Source organism: Brachionichthys hirsutus, chromosome 10 (assembly GCF_040956055.1).
Source record: "Brachionichthys hirsutus isolate HB-005 chromosome 10, CSIRO-AGI_Bhir_v1, whole genome shotgun sequence".
Taxonomy (NCBI): Eukaryota; Metazoa; Chordata; class Actinopteri; order Lophiiformes; family Brachionichthyidae; genus Brachionichthys; species Brachionichthys hirsutus.
In genome coordinates this window covers 11029346-11045361 of record NC_090906.1, presented here as the reverse complement: position 1 = coordinate 11045361, position 16016 = coordinate 11029346, and the positions used below count along the sequence as shown (strand labels likewise).

At 42.8% G+C, this 16016-nt stretch overlaps 1 protein-coding gene across 1 annotated transcript; it reads right to left on the bottom strand.

The window, feature by feature from the left end:
• Nucleotides 1–3606: 3606 nt before the first annotated feature.
• Nucleotides 3607–11380, bottom strand: LOC137900792 (transmembrane protein 164). Its single transcript, XM_068744934.1, has 6 exons — nt 10943–11380; nt 7264–7313; nt 6205–6271; nt 5382–5460; nt 4639–4739; nt 3607–3813 (listed from the first exon to the last, which is right to left on the bottom strand). Exons 1-6 carry the CDS (start codon nt 11378–11380, stop codon nt 3607–3609), a joined length of 942 nt encoding a protein of 313 aa, XP_068601035.1.
• Between the last annotated feature and the right edge of the window lie 4636 nt (nt 11381–16016).

Here is a 16016-nt window from a genome sequence, read left to right as displayed (position 1 = left end):
GCGTCTTTCCCCAGCGGGACGCAGAGTTTGACGTCTTTACGTACAGGACGCAGAAAACGGTCCTGCCTCTGTACTGATAAACTGTTTAAAGCATTGATACCTCATGGGATATTTTGGAAACAACTTTTGTAGTTTGTTGTAGCAGATTGTGTTTTGGTTCCATACCAGGGTTAGAGTTTAGCCTCAGCATTTCCCTCTGTGGTCATTCTCATATTTTGTGGAATGCTCAAGCTCATTACCTTTGTATGTTTGACTGAACCAAAGACGCCAGCGGCCACGCCCAAATGCTGCTCTTTAGGCCTGGCTTCCTGTCCTTCCAAAAGACACCCCCCTGCAACTGACATAATGTTTGTCTTATTTTGTTTTTTTTCTGTGTGTGTGTGTGTGTGTGTTTATTTTTTTTATTTTCAACTGTCGATTTAATAACCCAATATTTCTGATTTTTCATTGAGCCTGTCTCTGAAGCCATACCTGGCATCAAGGATGGCTAAAATGTGTTTATTGTTATTATTATTATTACTTTTAGTATTGTTATCGCTATTATTTACAAAAATAAAAATCCCATGGTGTGCCTCCTAGCTTTATGGGTTTATAAATGTTTTTTTTTTCCCCTGAAGACCAGCAGTTATACTTTGTATAATAGATGAATTTTTCTTTATTTTTTATGCCATTAAATAAAAAAGCAAGCCTGTTTTCTTTATTCTGGACCCAGTAGCTGCACTGGTATACAATCGCACTGATGGATGAATAAAAAAAAAAAAGCTGAATCAGTAATAATAATAATAACGACAAATGAAAGAACTACAATAAACTTGTGTTTGAATGTTTTACAAAAAAAAAAATATAAAAAGAAAAAAAAGACTTTTTGTACATCAAAATAAATTCTTTTCAAAAGGAAATTTTGGATCTAGTTTGAAAATTATTTTAGATGTTTTCTATGGTTGAATTTTTTGACACGCTGACTACTAAGACATGTCACTGTACAAAAGGACTTTCTTTCTGATGCAGTGGCCTGATTGGCTGGGAGGGTTACCTGGTGTAACTCCTCATACCAACTTCTGTTTCTTTTCCTTTCAATTTTTGGATTTGTTTTCCTCTGCTTTCGTAACTTGAAAAATATTGATGGAATAATATGAACTGGGAACTTCAAATCCTATCCCCTGTAGAGCTAGAACCTTCCTCCTTTTCCTATTGAGTTGCTGTTAGTGTGACGAGACTTGAAATGGGCATTTATTATGATAGTATTACTCAAAAAGAAGCCCCACCCACATACACAGAAATCATACAAAAGAAAGAAATCATAAAAAATTAAAGTGGAAGGTTTTAAAGAATATATATAGATGGGTTACCTGAGTATGTAAGCAATGGATGTGATGATAATGTAGTTTTAAACATTGTTATTACCTTTGAAAATCATTTATTCAATAAAAAAATCTAAAAACAACTCAGAAGAAAATGTGTCCTACTTTCTTTCTGCACAGAATATTTATGTTCTCAAACAGAATTCGTGCCGAAATACTGTTCGAAAGCCGAAACTACGTTTCCCATTAGAAATAACGGAAACTGGATTAATCCGTTCATACGCAGCAGATAAATGCCAATTTACATGCCTGCAGTTATATTATGTAACTACGTGTTTTTAAACAGATGTGTAAATAGTACGAAAAACAAAAGCATAAAAGTAAATATAACTCAGTTTTGTGCTCGGGCAAATGTGATCTGCTAATGGGTCATGTTGCATTATTGAAAGCTCTAGGACAGCTGCTAAATAGAACTTTTGAAAAACCAAACGGCAAAAATGCTTGGAATTGCAAACGCAGTTGTTCAATGAAAATGAAACGGTATCGAGTTAAAACGTGCCGACGTGTTTCTCATCTGTCCTAAACATCTCGAACTAGAATTCAATGCCATCTGGCTCTAATGCCAGATAGCTTTAAAGTCCCTTTAGGGTGCACAGATGCGTATTTTAGGATTAATTTTCATTTCATTTGAACATTTTGCTACTTTCTAGCAGCGTCCCAGAGATGGTGAATGGTGCAAGTCCTGCTGCTCTGAGATCAAAACAAGCGCTTGGCTTTCATGTCTGACTCTGGGCTTCCGTCTATCTAGAATCAATAGCTTTGATTGGTTTAGGTAGTGCAGTCTGCAATGATGAAGCACTACAGGCCTGCGAAAACACTCTGCAGCTCGACTCCAGTCGATATTCTGCACTTAGAGCTTTTCACTCCGGGAGCAGCCGCTCAAAACGAACGCTCCAGATCAGACAGAGGTTTCTCGCTTCTTGCCTGTCGTCAGGTGAGACAACCGCTCATCGCTTACGATCATCATCCGCTTGTTAACTAGGAGGCAGCGGCAGATGGCAACCGGATAAGATTGTGTCACACGAGCGGCTGTCTAATCTGGCTGGGCTCTAAACGCACGTAATAAAATAAACCAAACTACTGCTCCGTAAAAGAGAAGGTTCCAGAAACAGGAGAAATCTTCCAACAGACCAAACTAAATGGTTTAAGCAGCGTTTCTGCCGCTCCATACGGACGAATAGAAACTGAGAATTAGTCAAAACTCTCAAAGGAAGTTGAGTGAAGTCACGTCACAAGAGGTCAACAGAAATCACTTTTATTTATCCATACGACACACTACATCCCATAGAAAACAAATGTTTGCTCTTTTCCCTTCTCTACATCTGCTACAGTAATGCACACATCCCTCACTTGAAATATTTTAATGACCAGCAAGTTAATACTTTCTTTTACTTTGACAGGAGTGACTTCATACAAAACACAGGCGGCGACTTGTCGAGTGGATTCAAGAGGTTATGTAACACAACGTGCACTGTCCGAGTGTAAGAATGGAGATCTGCGCACACACACACGTTTTGTCAACAAACGCCACATTCGTGCAACTCGACTGAAATGACACCATCGCAGAAACGCCGCCTCCCCGATGGAGGGAACAAACCTCCATCGCGTTTCTATTTATGACACCGAATACTTCGTCTCCGCTGATTAACACAACCGGAATGATCTGAATAGGCTGGACATGAACACGGTTACCGTCGTTCCCTAACCTGCGTGTGCGTGTATCAGGTGGGAATGCAGCGACATCAAAAATAAGGTTCTCTGAAAACTGATTAGATATGTAAAAAAAAAAGGAAGAAAGAAAATCCCACACACATGAAGGTGCAATCACTTTTACAACAACTCACATTCACAAGCATTTTAACGCACTCGAGACAAATAAAATGGCAGCTTTATCCACCGACAGATCGAGCGGAACAACTACACAAACCGTAAGAACAAATCAGTGGTCACATTTAGGCAATCCCTAATGCCTGTCTTTACAGCTACAGAAAGGCATCTTGGGAAATCCCTCCGTGAATTCACACATTTACCAGGAGATTGTGTGTATATATATATATATATATATAAAAAAAAGGCTAAATCTGTTCAATTCAATGCCCATCATACAGAATGTGTGTGCATGCAAACAACACAAAAAAGACTGATTCACCAACGCTGAGAAGTTCACTTGTTGCAGCGTCACAGATCGGAAGCCTTAAAAGCTGCAATACAATAATCCTTGAAATCCTTGAAACTTCGCTGAAGTTCAGTCGACCTTCTTGCTACGCAGGCAGAGCGTGTCCAGCAGGTACCTGCACACCGAGCCCGTGTGCTGCGACAGAAGTGTGAGGGCCTTCCCGTGAAGGAGGGTCAGCAGGGTCTGGTGGCCCGTCGCCCACACTCTGTACCAAGGCCCGTAAAAGGGATCGGACACAGCCGGGCACAGCATGTTGTTCAGGTTGACCTCCGTCACCTGGGTGGAGGAAAGAAACAGACTGAAGCCCTCGCGTGGCGCCGACACGATCGGATGAAAGCGCCGTGAGGTTTGGTCGATGTCGATACAAGAACCGCGCGGTGGTTCCAAAAGCATGTCGGGTACAGTAGCTAATAGCTCGTAATGCTAACACTAGGAGAAAACGAAAGCTCTGGTTTCATGATCAAGTTTGAGTTTCAATGTACGAAAACAATAATGTGATTTTCAGATTTTTGTGCGCCGACGGCCGTCTCGCTGAACTTCTGCCTGCCATTGCTTCAGCGTGATTAATTATTGAGGTATAACAAAAACCAGAAATAGTAGAATGCAGAGGCGATTATATAACAAGTAGGTTTATTTATATAGCCGAGCATTTAAAAGTGTCCCTCCGAGGGCGACCAAAACGCTGATGCCAGTTCAACGGCAGCGGTCTAAGAAAACTGTCTGACATCATGCAACCCAATGCGGCAGCGCTGCAGACCCCCCCCCCCCCCCACTAACACCCACAGTTCTATATCCAGTTAACTTTACTTTAAGGCTTCTAATGAGTATTCTCGAGTCGCTGCCTTCAAAGGACAGCAGGGAGACAAGAATAACGGCGTGACTGTCACACGAAACAGGATATTAAATTTGAAATCCTGCAGATGATGCATCCGGTGTAAGGAAAACACAGGACAGCCGATTTCACGATGGTCCCGGGTAAAAGCTAATTTTGTGCCCCATATTTTCATCAGCAAAATGCTGATAATCTACCATCAATGATGCCGTGATTACAGCGAGCGTTACGGAGTGTCTCCCAACACCCAGCAGGGGGCTCCATCTTACCAGGCCAAGGAACTGCAACAACAGGAAGTGATAGAGGAACAGTAAGCCGTTGGAGAGCAGCGCCCACCACATGTCCCCCAGAGGTTCCGGCTTGTAAACTCCTGCAGAGAGAACACATGATACCTGCAGCAGTTCATGGGCCGACAGGAGGCGCCGTCTCCGTGGAAACACCGATGTATTCAAACAAACACCGCTCTAGAGCATTTGCTGTCTGTAAAGAGGCTGGGGCGAGTCAACAGATTGGGCGCCGTCCGACCCACATGACGATTCGAGCAGGATGCGGTATCAGACTGGCTTTTCCTGTTTCTTTGCTGCTGAGGAAAGCAGTAAATGTGCAAAGGTTGACAAAAAGCTACGCAGATTTCCTCGCGTGGCTCCAGCGCCACGAAGCCGACGGACACTGAGGGACTGCGGAGGTCTGATTGCTCTGCATCACACCAGATCAGTGTAATGGTGCAACATTTGGTTCGCGCTGACATGGCAACACGGAGTTCTGAAATGCGTCCTGAACTCTGCTGCAGGAGTTTCTTGTGCCGTTCGTTCTATTTGAAGATCAAGAGGCATTTTTTTATGACCCACCCAGGAGGAGTGGGATCCGGCACTAATGTGCGAATATCCTGCCGAGCATCGGAAGGCCTTGGAATCATGCTCAGCAGCAGTAACTATTCAACACGGATCAACAGTAATGTCTTCACTGGAGGATAAAACATGCCAGTGTGAACGGAGAGACGGATCAAACGTACCTCCTTTCCTGAAAAGGTAAAGAGGGACCAGGTACAGCATGGAATGCTGGATGTAGTAGATCTCCTTTTCAAATGGGAGCTGCGGAGAGAACAAGGGAGGTTTAAGAACTCAAGGAAATCAGTGTTTTTAAACTTCTTGAAACGCATTTGAAACTTGCTCCTCATGTTATGACCTCAGGTACTTTATGACTGACAAGTATTATTTGACTGTACAATATTTGTTAAACAGTGTTTAAGAGCCAGAGAAGCGACGTTCTCTGGTGAACTGCACAGGAAATGCAGGGGCTGGAGGTGGACACGGTAGGAATACATTTAAATGACATTTATATTTACACTACAGTGTAGTAGTAGAACTTGTTTTCAGCTGTGCCGAAATGTCAACTATGGTATGAAATGTCCACAGTGAAGGGAATGTTATTTTCTAGAATGGAATATATGTAAGAAGTTAAGTCGTGGCTGTTTGGGAGAAAAAAAAATATCTGTGTTAATTTTGGAAAACAAAACCCTTGATTTTTCCAATATTCTTTTCAAAATAAAATAGCAAATTTTCCCCAACATCATGAATTCTTTTTTTTTTTCAAAATAAAATTGACATAATTAAGAAAAAGTATTTCAATGTTCATTTCCAAAAACCCAAATAAAAACACTTCCAACTCGCTCAACTTTCATTTCTCCTACGCAGATGTAAATATACGTTTTTGGGTTTGAATTTAAGACATTCCAAGATCATCTCTGCACATCTTCAGGACAGTAATACTGAAGAGTTGAATCTACATCAGCATCGGCCCTGCTAAAGGCTTTGTCCCGTGCACTGGTTACGTACCAGTCTGGTGTTGACTACGGGGAACATTAGGGCCAGTAACGCACCGTTCAGCATGTGGACCTGCAGCCTGAAACATAAGGAGAGAAACATTGCAGAACAGTGTAGAAATCATTGTTAAGCAATGCTTTCTACACTGATGACATCATTACGGTGAATTCCTTTACACTGTTAGCAGCAGCTGCCTCCCATCCGTTAGGAAGTGTCGACTGTGAGGAGAGTCAGGCCACAGATTATTTCAGAAGGGAGTTACAGCCAGATGCTGTCGGGATTCTGACGGGAGTCCTTCATCCCTAATCAGTGCTCCTCATCAAACGGCCAGTGTCCACACGGCCGTCTCTCCAATGGACAGCGTGACGGATGTTCGATCGACTGATCGATCAGATCCAATGAGGCCAGCCGTCACTGTACTGGCAAAAAACAAGCGGATGTATTGTTCTATTTTTTTTTTTATATATTGTAAATTTAGGAAAACTCAAAATATCAAAACCATAAAACCTCGACTTGTCTCTATTACATTTACATAAAATCGATTTATTGATGCTTTTAGCTTTATTGGAGCCACCGATGCAAACAAACAGCCGCCTACTCTGTCGCTCCCGTAAGATCGACCGAAGGCAAACATCCTTTTGTTTATTCCTGAGTAAATCCAACTTTATGCGCCCACTGGAAAGAAACAGGATCATTTTGAACGGTAAAATTAACTAGAAAGACCAGAACTGTTTCTGAAGAGGCGGCGATAAACCCCTACAAATTAATTACAATAAAACATGGTGGAACTTTGGATTCATCCCGAAGAGGCCTGCAAGCAATAACAATAAACACTGAGAAAAACGTCTTTCTTTTTTATGCTTTTTTTCTAATACTGCAGTCATGGCAGATAACTCTGGAGGATGAGGATGAAGAAGGTGCCTGATGGATGCCTTTTGTAGTAAATTAGCACGACAGAACTGAAATCGATTGGAGTCAAAAAACAAACTGCTTGTTCATCTATAGAGTGAAAATATATTGTCCAATATAACAAAGTAAAAACACGCAGGAGCCAGCGCTGAAGGAACTTACCGAAACAAAACCATGACTGTTTTACATGGCGGGCACGCCAACAGGAAGATCTGTCGGGAAAAACACAGACGAGAAACGTAAAAATAAAAATAAAAACATATTAAATTACCCTCATCATCACCACTTCAAAAGCTTCCAGCACCCAATGTTTTAAGCAACTGAACAAACACGTTTAACTTGATTTAATATGAATATAATAAAAGTAGGAGCCTTGAACAGACGGCCAGAGGCAACTGCAAAATGCATCTCACTCCAAATGAGAGAACCAACCACAGAGTTACGAAGGCACCCGGGAGGACGGCGAAACGCTTAGTGTGGAGTTTAAAAGTACTTCTATGGTACTGATGCTGCATACAAATGCCCGACGGTTGATTGAACTGTTCTCCACCTCATTGTTGAACAGGCGGGAGGGATGTAATCGATTTCTGCAGCAGCTCCATGGATACGTATCCGATCGGGACTGCTGCTCCCAAAACCTCAACGTCGACAAAGCTGGGGATTCTGTCAGGCTTTCTAAACGGACGTTATAATAACGACTGCGTTACCAAGACAACCTTTGAACTTGTGACTTCAGGTTTGATTTTACAGCAGAACCACGAATAAAGGGTTTAGAGAAATACTGTAAACTCACAGTCCCAAGTGAGGACCGCTGCTATTTATAGAAGAATAAAGAAGCCAATCGGCTGCTTTGCCTTGTCAAATAGGTTCTTGTTAATGTTACCTCCACAGTTAAATGAAAGAGGCTATACTATGCACACTATCCCATGTATGCTCAGTGACTGTGCCGTTGGGGCCTGGAGGACACTGTGCTCAGGAATTGGTTCCACACGCCGTCATCTGGAAACCATTTTACAAGAAAGCTATTTAGTCGAGATGTGTTGAGGAGCTACGTCTCAGCAATGGACAACTGGACCAAAACGCTGAAAAGCATTCTGCTAATCAGTCAGTCGCTTCCTTGAGTGACTGGTGGCGTTTGCTGGGCCACAATCTGTGACTGTTCTCTCTCTCACACACACACACACACACACACACACACACACACACACACACACCTATCCACTGTGACATAAAAATAAAAATAGCAGGGAAAACCAAATAAAGCCAACAGCTTCAGTGGTTTACGGCTGCATTTATAATGCACTACACACACCTATACACGACTGGAACCCAGTGTCGGAGGGTTTTGTTGGTTCGGGCAGGCGATTGAAATCAAACTCGGTTGCCAGTGTTATTATTATTATTCCTTTTTCCTCTGAAAGCTATTTTGCAACCCACTTCCGCCCCAACTCTTCCTTTCCGTGTGATTTAACGTCTCTTATATCACCGACACTTCTTCTGTATTAAATCGTGGTATCGGTGGGCTGCACATCTCCTGGATTAGCCTTTTGCATGAAGGCTTATGGAAGATTTGAGCTTGGAAAGGGGGGGGGGGGGGGGGTCCCAGAACCATATGCATTACTGCAGTGATTATCACCACAAGAGCTTTCCTGACTAGAATCAGCAACAGAAACTGAGTTTACAAAGAGACAGGTTATTCAGAATCCTGATTCTCGAGTGTTATTCATGTTTCTGGTCTCTCCGTTATTTCTCTCACAGAAACGATCAAATCAACAAACGTTAATTACCGTCATATAACTTAGAAGTGGTGCTTTTAAACGGACCAATTAGGGAGCACTGCTCTCAGTCTCACCTGGGTGTGTAATTAGCTGTCATTAGGCTAACAGCGCTGGTAAGCGAATGATTGCAGGTGAGACATGGACATCTGTTGTACTTCAGCTTGTACTTCTCATGGAAAAACTTCTTATTGCCAGACAACTGAAAAGAATACAGAAGAAGTTTTCTAGAATTACTAAAAGCACCAGTTTTGGTTTTGTTTTCCCAATTCTTGGAATAGAAAAGATTGGAACGAGCCATAAAAAGTGGATCAACCTCTTGTAATCATACTGCCCACCACAATGTGGACGATTCTTTTTTTGACAGAATATATCATGAAACGAAGGTCTAAGATACAATATTATGGGCCAGCTTTATGATCATACAGGAATGTATTTCTCTGAACGTGTGCATTATCATGGTTCCCGTCCTTCACACTAGTGTGAACAGGCTCTGGGTCCTCTGGACGTACAGATAACATGAGCTTTGGAGAGAGTCCAGACTCCCATTATAATAATAACGAGCGTGACAAAGGCTTACACGAACATCTAGTGTGTTCCCGTTAGCTGACATGATGCTATGAGGATCATACTGCCCAACCCGGACTGGTATTTAGGACCGTGTCCATGTTTACAGGCTATGATGCAGAGATATATCTATCAGATTTGGGTCGGCTCTGGGGCTGCATGAGCCTGGAAAAACATGACATTATACACACATTGTTCAATAATCTTTACAAATGGACGTGGGTGCGGGTGCGATGATGATTCAAATTGGTGCCAACGTGCCCGTTTGGCGGAAGACGACCAAGTCGTCACGACACGTTTCCCTTTGGTGTCGCTTTATTGAAACTTAAAAGTGAATTTGTTTTCATTAGATTACATATAAACAGCCAAGCATGAACACAAGCATACAAAACCATTTCAGTGGTCGACCAAAACGATGGTTTCCACGGCCGCATTAAATGGGGGTGGGGCCCAGACACGCGTGAACAAAGTTACGAGAGTCAAACCAGCCTTGGCGCTGTTGCACGAGCATAAAAGACACCATAAACCTCTGATGCTCGTCCCTCACTATTAATTCTCAGCTAAAATATAAACCTAACAGGCCGAAACATAAGGCCATAATGAATCCTGTTAATTTACCGCTAAAGATCTTAAATATGAAATAAAAACCAGGTCAGCGTTGACAGCCGGGCTGCAAAATGAGCAGCCGTTCAAATATCTGTAATCAACATAACGAGCTACGACGTTCAAGTCAAATTAAAAAGGGAGTTTACTTCAACTCATAGGCAGCATTTCTGCTTCTGCGACAGATAAACGGCACATCGTTTTCGTGTTCAGTGTTTTAAGACGCCCATCGAAGCCGCTACAGAATTCCATGTGACCCGATTCAGTATCGGAACGAGTTCTTGGTTTCCTGGAAGCCAACTTTCAACGATCTTCATTTTCACAGGACATTTGGGACGACCTTCAAGGGGAGAGAAAGCTCACTTGATAAGGGGTTGTGTGCCTGACCGATCAAGGAGCTCCTCACCCTCCAGAAGGGGGAGAGGGGGGGAAACCAAAACATGATCCTTATTCTCACCACCCCCCACTTTGCCGTGCTTCATCACTCCAATCGTAGCACAACTTTTTCTTTTTCCCCGATTGCATCTATTTTACTGTGGTTATTCGTATTTATCATCACGATTCAAAGTGGCATTAATCTGCTTACATGGCCACATATTTCCCCTCCTCTTCCTCCTCTTCCTCTTCTTTTTTTTTTAGTTCTGCTATGAGAAGCTGGTTTTAATTAGACAAAGTCTGAGTGGATCAGGAAATGGACAAAAGACAAAAGTCGACGCAAACATTATTTAGAACCTCAGCAAAAAGAGTTTATGTTCAATTTCGTTTCCTGAGCAACGTTTGAGTTTAAAAGAATCGGAACAAAGAAAAACAAACATACACACACACACACACACACACACACCAGGCTGGGCGTGTACACCCTAAACAACAAGCCCGTCTGCATCGCGTTTCCTCACCTGAACCATGGTCATTATGTGACAGGGATTCAGGAGGTATATCACGGTCTTGGTCGCGAATTTGAAGCCGACCTCCACTCCGAAAGTCATGCAAAGTGCGACCAGCAACAGGTTCTTCGCTAAGCTGTCCTCCTTCGCCTTCACGCAGTCCTTTCCGAGCCCTTTGAGCTCTCTGGAGAGGTTGATCTTCTTCAACGACACGCCGACCTCCAGCAGGGAGATGAGCACGACGACCAGACTCTCACCGACGCGCTGCCGCGGGGCGAGGAAGGCGGCGCACTCGGGCCCCCCGTTGCCCTCGAACTTCGGGTCCACCCCGCCGTAAACCCAGTCCAACAGGCTGTAGAGGTTATACCTGGGCATGTTCCTCTTCCCGTATTGGCACAGATACGAACAAGATGGAATAAAAGACGTCGCACTGACTTTTTGGCGAAACATGAACCGCTAGCGTTTTCCTCTCGCAGTTCGGCGTCACGGTCGGGAGGTACAGGCGCGTATTTCACCGCCTGAGGCTGTTTAAGCTAGCGGTAGCTAAACCACTGTGGGCTTCCATCCGAACACGAATGAGGAACTTCAGTTAGCAGCGGCAGGAGGAGGAGGAGGCAGCAGCGTTGAAGCTAGCGGTGGTTGTGGCAACCGTCCCTCTTCTCTCACGCCCCTCACACAAAAATTAAGATGGCTAACTTGAACATTATAATTAATATTTTTTTGTATCATAATAGGCACACAATCATGATGACGAGCGCCCCTAATCACACCGAGCAGCCGCCGCGGGACGGGGCTGCGTGGGTTAGCGTGAGCGTACATCCAGGCTAGTTGCGGTTAGCTTAGCAACCAAGCCCACTTTTCTGAACAGCGGCAATTTTTTGCCCAACGCTTTGCCTCTCAGGTAGAACTCAAATCCCTTTACGCTGCACAGGCGTCACACGCGAAACCAACAAAAAAAGTACTAATAATTGTTTGTCAATAACAGGGGAAATAACTACCAACAGTGGGGAAACGAGTCTCGTTTTCGTGCTTTATTTGGTAGTGTAGATAACCGCGTCAACTCATCGCTGAAATTGACATTTTTGTTAATTTAGAAAAGTTTGTTTCGTGATTTGCATGACCACGGCTACGTGAAATATGAGTGAAACAACACGAACGATATTCACGGACGGCATTTAATTTACGTTTCGTGACACGTTGTACAGGGCCTGAAAGGTTTTTCTGAGGGCTTAAAAACCCCACGAATCACGCAGGACACCCAACGCACGCGACGCTTCCGGAGGTCGCGCGTCCGGAAACATAACGGAAACGGCATTTAATAATGTTTTCATTCGGAGCCTCAATAGTTCATTATGTGGCGTTGGGCATATGGGGCTAAACGACTGTTGCCAACAACGCCACCTTAGGACTTGCACCTAAAGATCTAATTTTTTCCCTTTGGTCCCCAGCTCGTTTTAGCGGGTTTCCCCAACCACAGGTCCGCTCACAGTGACGACCAGCACGGCATTCAACAATTCAAAACATTTATTTAACACCCTAAAACAAGCTTTCCGTTAAAAACACTATAAACACACAAAACAATAGGAGAGACAAGGCAGCGACAGTCTATGGCCAACCCGCCTTTGACGGGGAAAACACAGAGACAGGAACGGGGGAAGGGAAGCACCTATATACGCCCCCCCCCCCCAATCAGTGGCAAATGGGCCACAGGTGCTCCCTCCCACACCTGCCTGCCTAATTACATCCCATCCGGTTACAATTACATGAGGGTGTCCTCAGCCATAAACAATTATCACCATATTTTCGTCCTCAAACTCTCGTAGTGTGACACTTCATATTTACAATTATCTTTTTTGAAATCGTTTTTTTTTTTTTTAGCCATGTGTGAATGAATGAATATATTGAATGAATGAATGAATGAATGAATATTATAGTACAAGTTCAGTCACACAGTAGCATGTATTACAGTACAAATAAAGTCAAACATCCTGTCTAAGAGGAGCATTTCAAAAAAGCCCTTGCGGTCTTGTTTCCGTTGAAAGTCCTTGTACAGTGATTCTCTGATAAAATCAGAAATAGGCGTCATGTAGAATGATTTTCATTAATTAAATTTCATTCATTCAGAGCTGAAGATGAGGCAATATTTCATTGGATTTACTGGCCTGCATTTTTATACTAATAAAAAAAAATTGTGCATTACTGTATATAAAATGAAATTCCCCAACACTGACTTGTCCATAATCAAGAGCTAGCATCTGCATATAGGACTCAAAACAAGGATGCAGCATAGACTTGAACTATATTGCATTGCAATGTATGCACTTGTACTTTTGTAATCCTCTGATAATCCATGTGCTGTTGGACTTTCACAACATAAGAGAAGAGGGACATTGTTGTCACATGGATGGAGTTGACCAGGATCTTGACACGATGTCAGTGTGTGTTTGTAACAATTGTTGCTTTCAAATTTTGAAATAAAAACAGCTGAAAGCAGAGGCGATCAGTGTCATACTGCTCCGTTGACCAGTCTTTTCAGGCGTCCATGACATAAAAAAAATAAAAATAACAGAACTTTGGAGGATCAAACAAGCATTCCACTAAATATGGGCAAACACCATGAAGAGCCACAAGAATAGGAAGCTTGTCTGATTTAAACTGACAGGAACTGAACGTTTCCTTTGAAATCTCTCCATGTTCGTGTAAAAAAAGCAGAAAAGTTTGATTGAAATGAATTCCAAAACATACGCTTGGCAATATCAAAGTCCTCAGAGGACTAATTTGTAACCTGGTTCCATTGCATGTTCATTTGGCTCACGGTACTCTCATCGTGGTATTTGGCAAAAATATTTTTCACAAATGCTCTTGGGGAGACGGAGTGGGCCGAACAAGGATGCAGGTGAATATCACGGAGGACAAGTGAGCGAAGTGAGAGAGAGAGAGAGAGAGATCTAATGTCTCTCCCCCGGCGCCTGCTTCGGTTGGCCAGCGCTAGCTTTTTGAAATAACCACAAGCTGCCGTGATTCCATTAGTGTTGGGGTGTGTACAGCACTCAGTGTGGCGTGAGGTCTGTTTGAAAGCAGGCCTCATCATTCAGAGTGCAAATTATGAAGCTGATGTTGTAATCGTAGCCCAAACGGATTTGCTGTGCAACAGAGAGGGAATTCCTTTATCTGCCTTGGAGAAACTGAGCAAAGGTCACAGTGTCCAGTCTGCTTCATAGACAAGAAGAGCTTTGCAACAAAAGATAATTTATATTGACATAATCTCCTGATAAGAAAAGCAAAACTCACAAGCCACGAATCTGGTGTATGGTGTATGTATACAGACATAAATAATTAACATGCATTGGCAGGAATGCAATCACAGGACCACAAAGCTATCCGACAAATCTCAGTACAAAACACTCATATTCCTGTGAGGGAAGAGTTCACTTAGTTTGATATAGAGCATAAACATGATTTAAACTATGCCAGATAATTGGAACCTCTACTCTGTATGATTTTGGTGGTTTCCCTGCCTTCTGTTTCAGAGGCAGATTAATAAGTGACACAATATATGTATTGGCATGATTTGATCCAACCAATCAAAGGTTTAAATAAAAATATATACATATATATATCTGTGTAATGGGATATTAAAGCTGGAGGTTGATCTAATGGCGAATAACCCCCCCCCCCCCCCAAAAAAAACATATAGGTTAGTGATTGATTCAAGCTTTCATTCAGGAGCCTGCCCAGAAAAGCGTCTCATCAGCAAACCTGGGAAAATAAAACGGACCTCACTTTCAGCATTTTCAAAAGGGTAGTACAGCTTGTTCTCTCAGTCCCAAAAGGGAAAACACTCCACGGTCTCTGAGGGCCTGGCCTCGCTTCAGGGGGGGTGGAAAGGAAAAGAGGCAGGGCTAAAGATTAAGCTTCAGAGCCTGAGGGATAAGGAACAAGTCAGCCTTCTGGCTCCAGATGCTTAACTGGAGGGTAAAACAAACACATCTTAGATAGGAGCAACCTCGTCAAATCAAGACCCTATAGGCTTGGTTGGAAAAAACAAAAAGCCAATTAGCTGAAGATTGAGACGGAAGAACAGCTGGGCAGAGAAAACCCGCAGCTTCACTTCATTATGAGCCGACTGCCTGTTCTCGTTGGATGAAGGTTGTGTTGTTTATCAGGAAACAGGGAGGGAGAGCAGAAGATCACGCCGTCTGTGCAGAATACAGAATTTCCGACACTCCTTTGCAACATTTTTCTCTGGAGAAGAGTACAAACGATTCTTTAAAACATGTATAACTGTCTGTACTGGAATCATGCTGTAATGTTTCGTGGCTGTTTTTGTCACCACCAGGGGGCGATGTTACCATTTTCCCCTCCCTGTGAGGGTTTCGGCATTTATTCTCCACGAGGCTGTTTGGAGGTTATTTGGTGGAAAAGCAGCACTTCATTTTAAATCAGAGTACTTTGTTAATTTCAGTCAAATTACAGACCAGTTGCCTGGAGTTTTCTATCCAGTTTGCGGGCACTAATATTAAGGACTTAAAAAGTATTATTGTTGCAGCATGACGGTACCTTTACAAATACAAAAAGGCTTTAAAGCCAAGTCAACACCATGCAGGTGCCAGTCCACATTTAAATCTCTCATTATACATTAATCAATACAAGTCATTGCAGTTCGGCAGAAAAGGTTGAGCTGATTTTGCCTGATTTGATTTTTTGCCTTGCTGATGTTTAATGATAAACAGTTTTTCATATGAAATATTGATTTAATATTTTGTTTTGCAGTGTGGACTGCAGGAAGACTGGAGCTGCTGAAGAAGCTTCGCGGGGATCCCAGTCAAACAAACATGAATGCATAAACTTCTTGACAGGCGTATGATTCTTCCATTTCTATCTCATGCATTTAAATAGGTAGTTCCTACATCGAATGAGATTAATCATGAATAAGATTCAGCAAATACACACGTAGAAAATCCAGTTTATTTTTATTTTTTGAGCGCATGTGGATGTGGCTCATCGAGCCTGATGAGATGGCGTCTAAAGGAACAACAGAATGAAGTGCTTTTGGTCTTGGGAGTTTTTACATTTGTCAGAATGG